Here is a 15135-nt window from a genome sequence, read left to right on the forward strand (position 1 = left end):
CCATATGGCTTTGCGCACGTGGCCTACGGCGCCCCGCCTCCTGAACGCGCCTACGACCGGAAACGCCGCTGGGACCCACCCACTCCCGCTACCTGGGAGACCCCGCCCTTGGGCCCCGCCCACGGAAGCGGTCCCAAAACTACAGTGTCCATCTCCCGGCGAACGCTGGGTGCCGCCCGGGCTTGGACCCCGGACTTTCCTGAACGCTACCCGACGGTGCAGTCTGCAATCTGAGTACGCTAGCTGCGCTGCGGTAGATGTACAAGCTTCGAGCCAAGAGACCGCCCGTAGTGTTTCCCCACAGCGGTGTGAATAGTACCCACAGTGAGAGGCCAGTTGGCTGCGTGGTGGGACAGACGTACGAAATTCTTCAAATCTGGAATCGATTGCCTGCCGTCTGTGTGAAATCTGTAATCTGTATCTACTGCCTCCCACACACCACGGTGGAATATTTAACCTCATCACGTGCCTCCGCAACCCCCCTCCTCCCCCGGCGCTGAAGGACAGTGCCCTGCATATTTGGAGGCTATAGCTGCAATCTTAAATCCAGGCTTGAAATCTATGAATAAAATATAGTCCTATGCTCCAGTGCTAAATTCTGGAACTAAAAACAGATCAAGACAAAGTCTTTGCCTTCAGTCTCCTGTCTTTTGGTCTCCCTCACCCTGTTTTGACTTAGAAGGGGTGTGACGGATACTGTTTCTGTCAGGACTAGTTTTGAATGATACATACATAATGTTCTCACAGTCTTTTTAATTTGGTTAGGCTGTGTCCGTTTCACAGAAGAAATCATGTAGTAAGTAGTAGAATCAGGATTTGAACCTTGATCATTCAGTCTTCTAAGCTCTTGATTGCTTCAAGCAAACCTCCATGTTTCTTCTTCGTTTGGGTTATGTGTAGGCATCCAGAGCGTGGGAAAAGAGGAAATAACTCCTCCCCCTCTCATCTGGTGGGAATACCCACCATTTGGCCTGGAGTCTTTATTGTGGGTTCCCAGGCATTAAAGAATGCAGGAATTGTTTTTCAAAAAACAGCTAGCACAGCATGGTTAGCACTGAATGAATGTTGCCTAAATATATGTATGCATATAAATGTATGGCTCGTTTTTTAAAACCTGTGCTTTTTTCATTCAGTGCTTGGATTCTGGGAACCACCTTCCATTTCCATCACCAATGACTTCCCTAACCCTGGTCTGCTGACAGAAACTGAGCAGTCTATGACTGTTCTGCCTATTCTATCTCTGGCTTCAAGATGTCAATACAGGGGCGCCTGGGTGGCTCAGTGCGTTAAAGCGTCTGCCTTCGGCTCAGGTCATGATCTCAGGTCCTGGAATGGAGCCCCGCATCGGGCTCTCTGCTCAGCAGGGAGCCTGCTTCTCCCTCTCTGCCTGTCTTCCTCTCTGCCTACTTGTGATCTCTGTCAGATAAATAAACAAACAAAATCTTAAAAAAAAAAAAAAAGATGTCAATACATTGTCATGCTTTCTTCAGTCATCAGTAGAGTTATTCCTCCTAAATCTCTCCTTTTTCCATGACTTCCTTCTATCAGATCTCAGATTTTGTCTTTTATACCAGTTGTATCTCAATCAGTACCTTAGAGGAGATGGGGTGATGATGTGACACAAAGCACAGTCTGTCAATAGCAGATGCCTCCTGATGAAAATTTTATGTTTGTTGTACTATTTTTCAACTTACTTGTGTGTTTGAAATGTTTCAAAGTAGGGGTGCCACGGTGGCTCAGTCAGTTAAGTGCCTGCTTGGGTCAAGATCTCAGAGTCCTGGAAACAAGCCCCACATTGGGCTACCCACTCAGTGGGAAGTCTGCTTGTCTCTCTACATCTGCCCTTCCCCCTGCTTGTACTCACTGTTTCTCTCTCTCTCTCTCTCTCTCCCTAAAATAAATAAATATATAAAATCTTTTTTTTTAAGTTTCAAAATTTAAAAAGGGGGGGAGAACATAAGCTTTAGAGAGCAACAAACCTAGTGTGTAAAACCATGGGGAACCTCTCACTAGCTGTGATACTTGGGCAAGCTTCCTAACCTCTCCCAACCTGGTTTCTGCCTTTATGAAATGTGAGTAATAAAGTATCTTGCTTGTAAGCTATGTGTTGAAAATGAAATAAGACATTGTATATAAAGTGCCTAGCTGGGTTTCTGACAACTGAAAAGGAGCCTGTTGTCATTTTCAATCACCTCAAATCTGCAGGGCTGAGATATTGTTTGGGTGGGGGGCTGAGATATTCTTGTTCTCTGCTCCCTACTTCCACGTACTCAAGCCCCCAGTCCTCTCTAGCCAAACTCACATATCTGACAGGTATTTCCAAGGCCACATGATAACATTGATGTCCTACTTCAAGCTTCATTTCAGTCAAATTGCCCTCCCAGAAGTACTACTTCCTACCGTTTAACCAAACTCCCAGCCTTGTGGCCAAATTGCTCTCTAAACCAGGGACATCCCATCACCTGTCCCTTTCCTAGCACCTTCCTTCAAATTGCATCTAGAAGCCATGCATGCTGTCCCCAAACTCATGGCTTGAGCCATAGAGCTACATGTCTTAGGGATGGTTCCACCAATGTGAAAACTTTGCAACCCAAAACATCATTTACATAACATGGGAAGTGCTCCTGGCAGGACACAGCATTGCAGAGTTTCCACTAGGTTCCTACTTTCATTGTGTGATATTTCTCAAATAGATTGCACTGTGACCTTTCTGACTTCTAATCCTCAGGACTGACTCACATGTACTGTTACAGCTTCCCTTCTCCAGACTCTCACCTTACATCATGCCCCTTTCACATGATCATCCTATCATCATTTCTGAACATGCCTTGCCCCTTTAAGATGATTGGCCTTTTCGGGGTGCGTGGGTGGCTCAGTGGGTTGGGCCTCTGCCTTCAGCTCTGTCAGATAAATAAACAAACAGTGGGGATGAGCCCCACATCAGGCTCTCTGCTCAGCGGGGAGCCTTCTTCTTCCTCTCCCTCTGCCTGTCTTTCTGCTTACTTGTGATCTCTCTGTCAAATTTTTTTTAAAAATCTTTAAAAATAAAAAAGATGATTGACCTTTTCAAAATGCTAGTCCTTCTGTGTAGAATGCCCTTCACTGTTTTCTGGCTAGCAATTCTCCCATCCTCTGTACTAAAGTTCAGTGTCACCTACCTAGAAAGTTTTTCCTGTTCTACTCTTTAATTTATTCATTTCTTCCCTGTGCTCCCACCATGTGTAATATATCTCTCTTTCTCCCTAGAATCTGAGCTATTAGGGACAGGAACTGTTTTTTATTCACCTTTTGTCCCTAGCACCAACATAATGCCTGGCTTGTGGTGAGCCTTGATAAATATTTATTGAATGAATGAATTCATTTTGCATTCATCTTCAGGTCATCTTTACATATAATAATGGCCCATTGGGGGCTCTTTAGAGGTCAGGTCTGGATGTCAAGAAACTGTTGGGATTTTCTATTTGTGAGTCATGATAGGCACACTGAAAGTGTGCTTATTTTATGAGACTGTCTTCCAACCTAAAATTTCCAGAGGGCTTCCAAGTATGAAATCATAGTGTCTGACATATGTTGCCTTATTGTGCGTGGGAACTGGTCAGACCTCTCAATGGGACAGTGCAAGGTATGGCCCAACACGTTACCAACAGCTGCTCTCATGTGTCCACCAGGAGCACCACCCTTTATTACCTCTTCTGCCTTAACACACCAGAGCATATCACAGATGCATATTCATCGGTTTGGCAGGGCCATTAGGGTGAAGGTTACACCTGTCAGCCGATGTTCACCGTGCCTTGGCTCTGGAAACAAGCACCTGCGAGTGTTCAACAAACAGGTGCTACTTGGCTTAATTTCAGCTCAACATGTGATTAGGTTTCCTGCAGTTAACTGGATGTCACTTACGCCTGGTCCAGGGATGCTGGGTGGTGTGGAAACCCACCTGCTGATGAGGGTCTGGCTTAGAAGTGCAATGACACTGACCAGAAGACAGATTTCTATGCATAAGTCTAAACTCAGTCATTACCCAGAAGACTAAATGGTGGTGATTAAAAACATCTGAGCTCCACATCTGATTTTAATGCAATCTATCTTATCTGCCACTGGAAGTTATATCATTTTTTTCTCTTAGTTTCTCCACTTGTAAAATAGACAAAATTACAGGACCTATTTATAAGTTGTTGTGGGAACCTAGTGAGATTTTTTCAAGTGCTTAGCACGGGCTTAACAAAATAAGGCCTCAGTAAATGAAAGCTGACCTTTGACCTTTCTGGAAATATGGAGTTTCAGTGCCATAGTGACCCACTGGTCAGCTTCCTAAACTGGCCTCTAAATTCAGATATGAGGGGAAGGCCCGCCAAGACTCTCTCCTCCCTCATTAAGACCTCTGACATACAAATCTCATTCTCTGTGCAACACCCAAAATTCACATGTCATTTCTTAATATTTCTTAATAGTTGCTAAGCCCATGAATTCACTTCTTAAAACACTAAGTGCTGAACTGGTCCTCAGAGATCATCTCATCCAACCTACTGGTCTTACAGAATGCTAAGGACACTGAGATCTGGAGAGGGGATGAGCCTAACATCACCCAGCTAAGAAGTCGCAGAGCTGGAGCCAGAAGCAGGTTTCCAGATGTGATGGCCCTCCTCTTTTCCATACAACTTTGCTGTCCCTCCCAGAGTCATGGTCTCAGAGGCTCAGACATCTTTTCCCTCGGTCTTAGGGTTCCTGAGGCCACGGTCTTTCTTTCTGAACAGTCAGCACCTCCAAGGATGACAGGGGCTCACATATAACTCTTGATGGGGGCAGGACACAGGGGCAGGAAACAGACTGTGGGACACATGTACCATCACCCAGGGTCCCAGTAGTAATCACTGCCAAAGCTTCACTTACCCTCCACAGATCCACCCTTACTTGGACTTTGGAAATACTGACTTTTAAAGACAATTGAGATGACTCTTTCCACTGTCACTGTTTTGCTCTGGTTCTCATTTTACAGATAAAGGAACTGAGGTTCATGGAAGTAAGGGAACCAGGTCAGGCTCATAGAGCTATCCAATCTTTGAGTTCAAGACAGGTCTCTTTGACTGCAGTAAAGTGCTCAGGGTTAGATCTGTAAAATGGAAACTAGAGCACTTACAGAATGAGGTAGCTGTGAGGATCGGACAAGCTCGTGAAGGTAAACCTGACAATACAAGAACCACCTATGGGAAGGAACCATCTTATTCATCTTTGCATCACCAGTGCCTTGCACACTGTTGGTAACCAATACACTTAAAAAAATTCCATGAGTACATAAGTTAATAAATGAATGAATGAATAAAAAAATGACCCGCCCAACAGAGGCACCTGGAACACAAGAGTTATTGAACAAATTCTCCTGTGCCTCCCTTGTTCTGCAGGGTGGCAGCCAGACCCGTAGGCTCCATGCCTGGCACCTGGCAGGCCTCAATGTGTGGTGGGGCAAGTGACTCTCAGGAGTACTGGGCCTTCAAGGCCATGGGGAAATGCATGTCTTCTTGGCCATAAGCGGAGGGCGTACTCTGAGACGCAGGTAAGGGCTGCCCATCTTCCAAGCTGACCTTGGCCCAGTCGTTAGCCAGACTCCGTGTTAGGCCTGGCTACATGCAGCAGTGGAGGGCAGAGGCAAACCCTTCCAGCTATAGATGAGCCAGTGATGGGGATATGACCACCCAAGGAGGTCACCTGCCCAGCCCAACTCAACTTCCTTCTATTCTTCCATCCTGCCTCTCCTCTGTCTTCCTGGGGCTGCATATGTCAGTCCTCTTTGCTGGTGACTGAGTAAATGGGCATCTAGAAGAGTGCCTCACAGAGTAGGTGCTCAATAAATATCCGCGGGATGAGCGAATGAATGAACAAAAACAGGACTGAAGGAAGAGACAGGCTGACTGATGTGTGTCTATTTATTGGCACAGGTTCCTACAGGGCCAAGACTACCCCCTTCCCTGTAAAAATCAGCTCTGTTCTTCTCTCTCCCTGCTCTATCTGCTTCTCTGCTCAGGCCAGGGAAGGCCAATGCAGTCCCTGTGACTCATTCCCCAACACACAGGAACCAGCTTTCCCCTTACATACACACCACACGTACTTCCTCTCTGAGCCCAGGGAAACTGGGAGGCAGCAAGTGGGCTTGTCTAGGCCTTCAGGCTTCCACTAAGAGCTGAGCACAGCTAGTCTGCCAGTGAGGGTTGGCAGCAGTATTGGGAGAAGCGGCATAAGGAACATGGGTTGGGGGGTAGCCCCTGAGAGTGGAGTTGAAAGGGGCTGGGTCCACTCCCAAGCGGACACTGAGTGGGCCTCAGGGAGAAGTATGGGAGGCACACCACCCAGGCCCTGTGTGGTCCGAGTGCAGCAGGCACAGCAGGCCCCAAGGCCACCAAGTCAATTGATCTTAGGACTGCAAGAGGCAGACTCCTTTCCGTGGGAGCTGATGCCCCCTTCTCCCCCAGTCCTCTTCCAGGCAGGGTGACATGGAAGGATGTCACAGTGAATGGTGGGGGCTCTGCTGGAGGCAGGGGAACCCCCGAAGCAGAGGCACAATGTGGTGTTTGAGGGAGGAGCGGAACTCTTGTCACCTGCGGTGTGGAGGGGCTGGACTCAGTGCAGCTGGCATTCGCCTTCTCTAAACCTGGAGCAAACAGCCTTGCTAGGCAAGCTGCCCCAGGTCCTGGCAACAGCGAGCTATATCTCCCCAGCCCCAGGTCTACCACACCTCACACAGCTGCCCTGGGTTCATGGGGGAGCCAACAGGGCAGCCGAAGTGCCGCAGGAAGTCACGGGAGTTGGAGAGAGTGCCCAGCACACGGAAGCGGGCAGGGCTGTGGGGGTCGGTCACCAGCCCCTCGTGAGAGCTCTCGGGTGTGCGGACTGAGCACCACACCTGCAGGCCAGGACAGACACGGGGACATATGGTGTCTAGTGCAGACGGGGAGGGGGGCACAGACTGGGCTGCAGCAGAGCCATCCTGGGGATGCAGACCACCACTGACCCAGCCCCTCCACTCAGGAGGCCTCCAGGACACAGCCGGCATCTCCGCCACATGCCCTTGCTATCAGCCTCAAGGGAGGGACCCTGCCTCCCCAATTCCTTGAGGGCCTTCCAAAGCTGCCCTGGACACTGGGTTGCCAAGAATGTACACATCTGAGGGGAAGAATCACGCTCCCCAGAGGCTGAGTGTGGTAGTGCAAAGTGTCTTGAAGAGCTCCCCTTGAGTCCTTGCTCTGACCCTTACTTTGTTCCAGGGTAGCTGTGGATGAACCATACTCTGTCCCCAAGCTTTAGTTGCCTCCTCCAAAGCTATCTTACAGGACTGTGGTGGGGATCAATCCCGTACCCTAACCCCTGCCCCTCAAACAGGGAAGTCCTGGCCTTTGGGATCTGTAAAAGCCTCCCGCAGAGTTCTCCTTCTTCAGGACTCCAGGCACGCTTTCAAGCTCTGGGCACCAGACCTTCCCAGGCCACCTTCCACACCCCACCTACAGCCCCATTTCCCAGTCCCTTTCCTGCATGACCCAGACTTCTAATGACATGCCCAGAGGGAGTGGGAGAGGGGCAGGCCCCAGATCTTCCAGGACAGCAATACCTGGGCAAATCCCACAAAGAAGAGCTGGTGATTGGTGAGCCCCACAGCTGGCAAGCGCTGCTCCTCCCCGTGCTTCCTCAGCCACGCTTTGTAAGCCTGCAGTCAGGCACCAGGGTGGCAAGTCCATCAGGGCTCACCCACCACTGCCACCCACTACCCACCCCCCCACACAGGTGGGCCTCAGCCACTGGAGGCCCACCAGCCACTCACATTATAGGCAGCCTTAAGTCCCCCATTGTCAGCAATGTTCTCCCCTAGCGTCTGGCGGCCGTTGAGCCTCTCCCCGTGGACTTGGTACTGGCTGTACTGCTCCTCCATGCAGGCTGTGTGGTTCCGGAAGGCCGCCAGGGACTCATTCTGCCACCAGGGCCGCAGGTTCCCTTCCTTGTCATATTCGCGCCCTGAGAAGAACTAAATCTTGGCACCTCACCATGACTAGGGCAGGCTTCCACCAGCAGCCAGGCTCCCTGTGGCCAGCTCCCAATATTCCAAGGCCTTGCAAGAACCCCTAGGAATTCTAGGCTGGGGGGTGTGGTTGTGGGCAACTCCAGGGGCCTCTACCTTGGTCATCAAAGGCATGTGTCAGCTCATGGCCCATCACCACACCGATGCCACCAAAGTTCAGGGCCCTGGTGGGTGAGGAATGTTGCATGAGGACATGGTGGGGGAACTTCTGGACCCCACCTCCAGCCCTGGGTCCAGGTTCCCCATGGGCCCAGGCCCCAGCGCCCAGCCCCTCCTGCCACAGACACACTTGGGGTGGTTACGGGTATAGAAGGGGGCCTGCAGGATGCCAGCAGGGAAGACGATTTCGTTCTTGGTTGGAAGGTAGTAGGCATTCACTGTCTGGGGGGTCATGCTCCACCTGGGAGAGCAAGAGGGAGAGGCTGAGGCTCCTGACTCTCCTGACACCCCTCCCAGCCCAGCAGCCCTGACCTACCTCCTGCAAAGACCTTGTGCTTCTGGTTTGAGATGTCTTGCCACCCCCTTCCCCAGCCCCAGAAAGCTCCCCTATCTCTCCTGCTGCCCCAAGTATCTATAGCCCCCTGTTCTCACTGGTCCCGGCTGGGAGGCTTGCGGAGCTGGTCAGCCATCACCTTAGCAGAGAAATTGTACAAATTCAACATGTTCTGGAAGAAGGAATCTTCAGAGACTTCATACTGTGGGAGTGGCGGGAAGCAGAAAGCAAGCAAGACAACATGTGGGAGAAGAGAATAGTCCCAGTTTGGCTACTAATTAGCAGCTCTCTGAGCCTCAGTTTTCCTCAATGGCAAAATAGGAATGAAATGTTTAGGAAATACAAAGCGCCAATACTTAAAGAGTATTTACGTTGCTGGTGCTTTAGTAGTTTACATCCTGCCTCCTAGTCTCACAACAAATCCCATCCCTGTTTTACAAACGGAGACACTCAGACCCAGAGAGGTTATATAACTTGTCCAAGGTTACACAGGTAGGTAGGATTTGGGAACACTGCATTCTGCTGTTGGCTAGCCTGCAGCCTGGCACAGAGCCAGCATGTGAACAGCTTGCACTTGCCTCTGGAAGGACCCAACAGGGACTTCCTTCCCTCCGAGGGCTTGAGCCCCAATTACTGAGCCAAGAATAGAGCCCCCCCTCACCTCGGAGATGAAGTTAAACACTGGTGAGCCCAGGTACTCACCCCATCATAAATATCATCCAGCTCTTTGGGCTCCAGGATGAAGTCCGGGAAACCAATCATATCATATATAGCGTCGGCCTGAAGAGACCAGGTTAAGGGTTTCCCTTCCCCGGCTCCGCCCCCCAAAACTGCATCCTCCATCCCCACCTGAAGATGGCGCCCCAACCCTGGCCACGGCTCACTTTCTCCTTGGCTGCCTGGCGGGTCTTCTCGTCCATCCAAACCAGCTGCCCCAGGGCCTCCTCGAAGGCTGTCCTGATCTCGCTGATCATCCCTTCAGCCTGGACGGAAGGGGGTGTAAGGTGGCTTCTCACTGCACTGATGCATTCTTCCCCCCTCTCCCCCAATCCACCCCAGTGCCCCATCCCTGTCCTTCCAGGGGAGCGTCCGGGGGTGGGGGGCGGGCCTGCAAGTAAGGCTGAGCATCTTGGGAAGATGAGGAGGAAACACCGTTTTGGTGAAGGTACTGAGATGGTGGATGGCTTTTTTCTAACTAATAAAAAATATTAACTGACAATAAGTTAATTGAATTAATAGAATTTAATATAATGTGTTGACTTTTATCTGATTATGGAAGAAGGCTTAATAGCAGAAAATATGGGAAGCTGAGAAGAGGCGACAGAGGAAACAGACCATTTATAATCCCATCACTCAGAGATGACTCCTTTTAAGATCTTGATTATCTCCTCTGAGAGTCTTTCCCTGCCTGGATATACATCTATAACAAGGAATTGTGTTGTGCAACATACACATATCTTGTCAACTAATTTGTTTTTTGACTTGACATTATATCATGAGTGTTAGGTGGCCTCATAATCCACCCTAACCACAACCTTTCTTCCAGTCTCTATGATTAGACGTTCCAGCTGTTTTCATTTCTGCCTATTATAAACCACACTGCAAGAACCATTCTTGCAGATAATACTTGAAGCACACTCATTATCATCTCCTAATAAATAAATATTATTTTCCTAGCCCTATAGGCAACATAAACTCATTGTAGAACATTTGGGAAATACAGAGAACTTTAAAGGACAAAAAGAACCCCTCCTGATCTTCCCATCCAAAACAGTTACTATTCATTTATTGATGAATTTCCGCTCAGTACCCCACCCCCTCATGTACACACATGAATGAACTAAAACAAGGACTAGTGTTGGAAGAACCTCGAAGACTCACGATTTCCTTGCTTTGCCGGTCAAACGTGGCCTTCACAAAGAGGGAGCCCAAAGCGAAGCCAAGTGCGTCGTCCGTGTTGGAGATGCAGGTCTGCCACCTTGGCGTGCAGGACTGTAAGGGACAAAGAGCCAGGCCTCCCAGAGATGGCTCTGCTCTCCAGTCTGAGGGCCCTTCTCTTCTCTGTCTCTGGGGCCAGACCTCTCACCCCTGAGCAATGGTAACCTGGGCTTGGGGGGTTGCTGCCCTCTCTCCCTCAGACTCCAGGGGAAACAAAGGGCTGAACTGAAAAGTGTGCCAACTCCAGCAGCAAAACCACAGGAAGAGCATGTGTGCTGCCCACTCTGTGCTTAGTACTCTCCCCCTCTTTAGTTTCTAAGAGCCCCACTAGGGGCCGGAAGTTTCTTTGCTCAGCTCCATATCCCAGGCTTATATCCAGTCAGTCCCCCATGCCAGAAACACACAGGTCACCAGCTTTCTCCATCTCCCTATCCCCACATACAATCTATCACCAGTGTCTACTACCCCAACTTCTTGGCACTCTTCCCAGTCCATCACTTTGCCACTTCCCTGCCCAAAGATTGCAGTCACCTCCTAACTAGATACTCTGGCTCCAGTCTCGATCCCCTGCCCTGTCCCTGTCCCTGCATCTTCCATTTAGCTGCAAGAAACATCATCCAATACCTAGATCTAACTGGGTGATTCTGCTTAAAATCATCCCATGGTTCCCCATTGCTGATAGAATGCCTGACTTTTTTTTTTTTTTACTAGCAATATATGTCACTTTATTTTCATTATCTTCAAAGATAAGAGATGGAACACAACGAAACTGTCCCCAAGCCTCAACCAATTAAGTTCTCTCTCTCTCTCTTAATTTTTTGTTTCAGTTCAATGCCTGACTTTTTAACAGAGCACTCGGGTCCCTTCGTGCACTGCCCCAGGCTCACCTCACCACCCTCAGCCTCTCAGTCAGCCTATTCCCATAACAGAGCATAAGCAAGTCCATGACTTTCTGGCCTCTGGGAATTTGCACATGCTGTTCTTTTACCTAGAATGCCCTTCTCCCTTGCTCTCTTGCTGAACTAATTCTTCGAATGTTGCCTCTTCATAAAGAACTCTCCTGATGCCTCCCCCTCCCCCCGATAGAATGTGCTATCCCTTCCTCTGTTCTATAGCACAAAGGTCTTCCACACGATGCGAGCCTTTATCACCCGAAAATACAAGGTTTGTTTACATGTCCGTGTCCCCCACTTCACGGGGCACCTCGAAACTGAGAAGCATGTTTATTCTTCTCCTTAACCGTCATCATCAAAGCTGAGTGCCTCTGCGTACAAAGCACAGGAGCTTCATTTACACCGGCTCAGTCCTCAGACAACCCTGCCGCCATTCCTATTTCACACACCAGGAAACAGAGAGACCGGGTAACCTGCCCGACCGAGGTCCCGTGGGCCAAAACACAGAGGAGTTGGGATGGCAACCCAAGTCATCTTGGTTCCTACACCTGTGTTCCACACTCTACCATGAGGCAGTGGTGCCTGAAACACAGGCACCCTAGGCTGGATTGGAAGGTGGGGACAGAGTCAGAAATCCCACCTTCTTGGTGCCATAGAGGATCTCCAGCAGTTTCTCCTGTGCAGACTCAAAGCGATGGTCCAGGCTTGAGGTTGTCTTCTGTACCAGGTTCCAAATCAGGTAATTGTTCAGGATGCTGGCATCCAGACCAGAAGGTAAGGAAAGGGCAGCTGTGGTACCATTTCCACCCCAAATCTGCTCCACGAATGTGCAGGCAACTGAAGTCCTGAGAGGCATATGGAGGAGCTGTCCCAGAATCCCTCTGTCTCACCCTGGGACCACACACCTGCCTGCAGAGGTTAGCTTGGAGCCAGGTGTGGGAATAAAGAGTGTAAATGGACCCCCTGAAGCCCCAGCCTAGGGGAACGGCCTGCAGACATTCTCTTTTGTTGTTTGGAAGGTCCAGGACCTTGTCAAAGGTTGCTCTGTGTCTGGCTGTGCCAGTCCCCATGCCCAGCCCCTGCCTGGACCTGTGTGGAGCTCTGAGCCCCACCTCCCACACTTTGGGCTCTTCCCAACCTTGGTTCTGTGTGGTTGATGAGCTCTGACACCTGCTGCAAATAATCCGTTCCATACACCACCACGGGCTCATAGTCACCCAGCTCCAGTGGTGACAGCAGGAAGGACAGAAACTCCAGCCAGTTCACGGAGGGTGCCAGGCCCTACAGCCAAAAAAAAAAAAAAAATCTCAAGCCTCCTTGCCTGCCTGGCTGCCAGCAGACCCCTCCCCCATTGATATGCTGGAGGCTGGGAACCTTTCCCATTGCCATGGCAACATCTAGTAGCTGCTTGGTAGCCCCTTCCCGCAATAAACCTTTTTCCAGGCCTGAATGCTCCTTGATCTGGGAGCCCAGTCATTTACTATATGAGAAAAACCAGCCTATATAATGTTCAGTTGGGGCACAGATATTCAAGTATTTTCACAACAGTTGATAAAACCCAACTTCCCTGACACCATCCAGGGTCCCTACATGGGGGACCTTCAGAACCCCTCCACCCCCTTATCTAACCTCTCCATCATCCAACTAAAGGGTTGGTTCCTGGCCCAGTAAGGGCCCTCCAGGAGATACTTCTAAATTTCTTTTGATTGTTTTGTGGACATCTTGTACAAATCGTTACAGATTTTTAACATAATCCCTCTATGCATCCCCAGACAACATGAAAGGGGACCAAGGGATGGCCTAGTGAGAGGTGACCTAAAATGGATAGTAACAGTGTAGCTGGGAAGCTCAGAAAATCAAGCAAATGAGGAAAGGACCGGCTGCCTCAGGAGGACCACAGGAAGGAGAGCTGGGAGGCCTGCTCTAGGGGCTGCCCCACCCCCAGCGGTCCGCGTTCCCCCGCCTGCCGCACCTGCAGTTCCGCGATGCTCATCTTGTGGTAGATCTTTTCCTCATCCCGCCTCTGGTCCTGGGGCACGGTGATGTTGGCCAGCTGGACCTCCAGCTCCAGCACCTGCCGCATCTGCTCCCGCGTGGAGCCTGGGCGCCCACCCAGCAGCATCCCCAGTTCCTCCATGTAGTCCAGGTAGGCAGTGAGGACCTGTCAAGGCCCTGAGTCACCGTTGGAGCCCAGCAACAGGTCCTGCCCAAGGCTGAGGGGGTCTGTTCTGGCCCCCACCTCTCCTTACCATCTCTTCTGCTGACATTCCTCACAGAAGCTTTCTTGGACAATCCCCTTTTGTTTCTGTCATACTGCTTACCACCATCTGCTAGGATCATGCTGATTTATTTGTGTACTTACTTATCGCCTATTTCCCCAAGGACAAGGCAAGTTCAGGAGAGCACCGTTGCAAGTCACAGCAGCTTATTCACCCCGCCACCCCAGGGCCTAGAACGGGGCCCAGCACGGAACACGTGCCCTGCAAATATTTGTCAGGTGGGTGGACCTGCTTCCCACACCGCTCTGCCTTTTTGTTTCCTAAAGCCCTTCTATCCTTTCAGCACCTCAGTGACCACATGCCTTCACCTAACAGCTGAGTGGACCCCACTGGGAATTTGGTCCACAGTAGCTTTGAGGGTCTTCCATCTCCCATCCAGCCAGGCCTCAACCTTGCTGCTTTCTCAGCTCCCTTCTAGAATACAGCAGGGAGAAAGGTGCAGAAAAATACATAGTGACCACAGGGATACACATGTATCAGACTCTGCTGGGGCCCTCCAGGCAACTTCCCTCTCCCAGCAACTCCATAGAGTGGATATTAGTCCAATTTTGCAGATGAGGAAACGAGCTTGAAGAGGTTGCATGACTTAACCCCTTGACAAACTAGCAGATGGCAGTGTCCTAATGTGGCTCACGCCTGGTAGTTCCAGCCACAGCCAAAGGGCTCCGTGGGCGCAGGGCAAACTCATGCTGCTTTAGTTCCTGCTGGTACTCAAGCTCCAGTGAGGCGGGCTGTTTTCTCTGTCCTCCACAGTGGCCGCAAGCTCTAGTACAGCATTTGGCACATAGTAGGTGCTCAGTAAATATTTGTTGAATGAAGAGATGAGCACCCGGCCAACAGACCCTTAGCACTTCTCAGCACCCGCTCCTTGGGGCCCTCCTCTCAGTGCCACTACTCATTCTGCTTTTTAAGCCCCATCTGGTCTCCCTCACTCACTGAAGGCCATTTCTCTTCTACTCATCGAAAACGACCAGGTCCCTTAACATCCATTCCCTCTACTTCAAAGTCTGTCTCCCGCCTCTCTTCTCCTTGCTGCTGGTGTCAGAGAAAGAGATTTGAGGACCAGTCCCAGTCATCCCAGCTCCTGAGGAGTTGGTCAGCCCGGCCAATCATCCTGATGCTGCCCTGCCGCCACCACCCTCACTTGTCCCCTTCTTTCCCTGCCCTTAGCTGAAGACTTACACTGAGACTTCCCTGAACCCGTTTTATTCCTCAGTTTTTATCCTATGTGAATCTTTTATGCTGCAGCTTCCCTCAGATGCTGTCACAGACTTCCTGCCTGAGACAACCAGCAACAGTGAAGGGCTGAACTGAAGCTTTTTCCCACCAATAGCCAGTTGGCCGAACCATGTGGTTCTCTCCAGGAGTCTCCAAATTCTCTCCTCTCCTGACCCAGGTGATGCTGAACCACACACCTGTTCCTGCCCCTCCTTTTCCATTTCTTTTGGGATAAATGCTAAATCTGATCCA

General features: G+C 50.3%; 1 protein-coding gene across 11 annotated transcripts in view; it reads right to left on the reverse strand.

Annotated features, from left to right (window-relative positions):
• Nucleotides 1-5886: 5886 nt before the first annotated feature.
• ECE2 (endothelin converting enzyme 2) overlaps nt 5887-15135 on the reverse strand; it is a 31893-nt gene continuing 22644 nt past the window's right edge. For 5 of the 11 annotated variants that reach the window (XM_059163301.1, XM_059163299.1, XM_059163300.1 and 2 more), the window contains 13 exons: nt 13359-13547; nt 12525-12667; nt 12027-12141; nt 10437-10547; nt 9440-9538; nt 9258-9335; nt 8654-8757; nt 8352-8462; nt 8159-8226; nt 7808-7998; nt 7598-7693; nt 6728-6895; nt 5887-6590 (listed from right to left, as the gene is read on the reverse strand). In XM_059163301.1, coding sequence (XP_059019284.1) covers nt 6186-6590; nt 6728-6895; nt 7598-7693; nt 7808-7998; nt 8159-8226; nt 8352-8462; nt 8654-8757; nt 9258-9335; nt 9440-9538; nt 10437-10547; nt 12027-12141; nt 12525-12667; nt 13359-13547 — 1878 coding nt within the window. In that variant the 3' untranslated portion in view covers nt 5887-6185. Of the gene's footprint in view, nt 6896-7597; nt 7694-7807; nt 7999-8158; nt 8227-8351; nt 8463-8653; nt 8758-9257; nt 9336-9439; nt 9539-10436; nt 10548-12026; nt 12142-12524; nt 12668-13358; nt 13548-15135 lie in introns of all 11 variants that reach the window. The other 6 variants (XM_059163310.1, XM_059163306.1, XM_059163304.1 and 3 more) reach the window with 4 other exon arrangements.

The sequence above is a fragment of the Mustela lutreola genome, chromosome 2 (genome assembly GCF_030435805.1).
Source record: "Mustela lutreola isolate mMusLut2 chromosome 2, mMusLut2.pri, whole genome shotgun sequence".
Lineage (NCBI taxonomy): Eukaryota > Metazoa > Chordata > Mammalia > Carnivora > Mustelidae > Mustela > Mustela lutreola.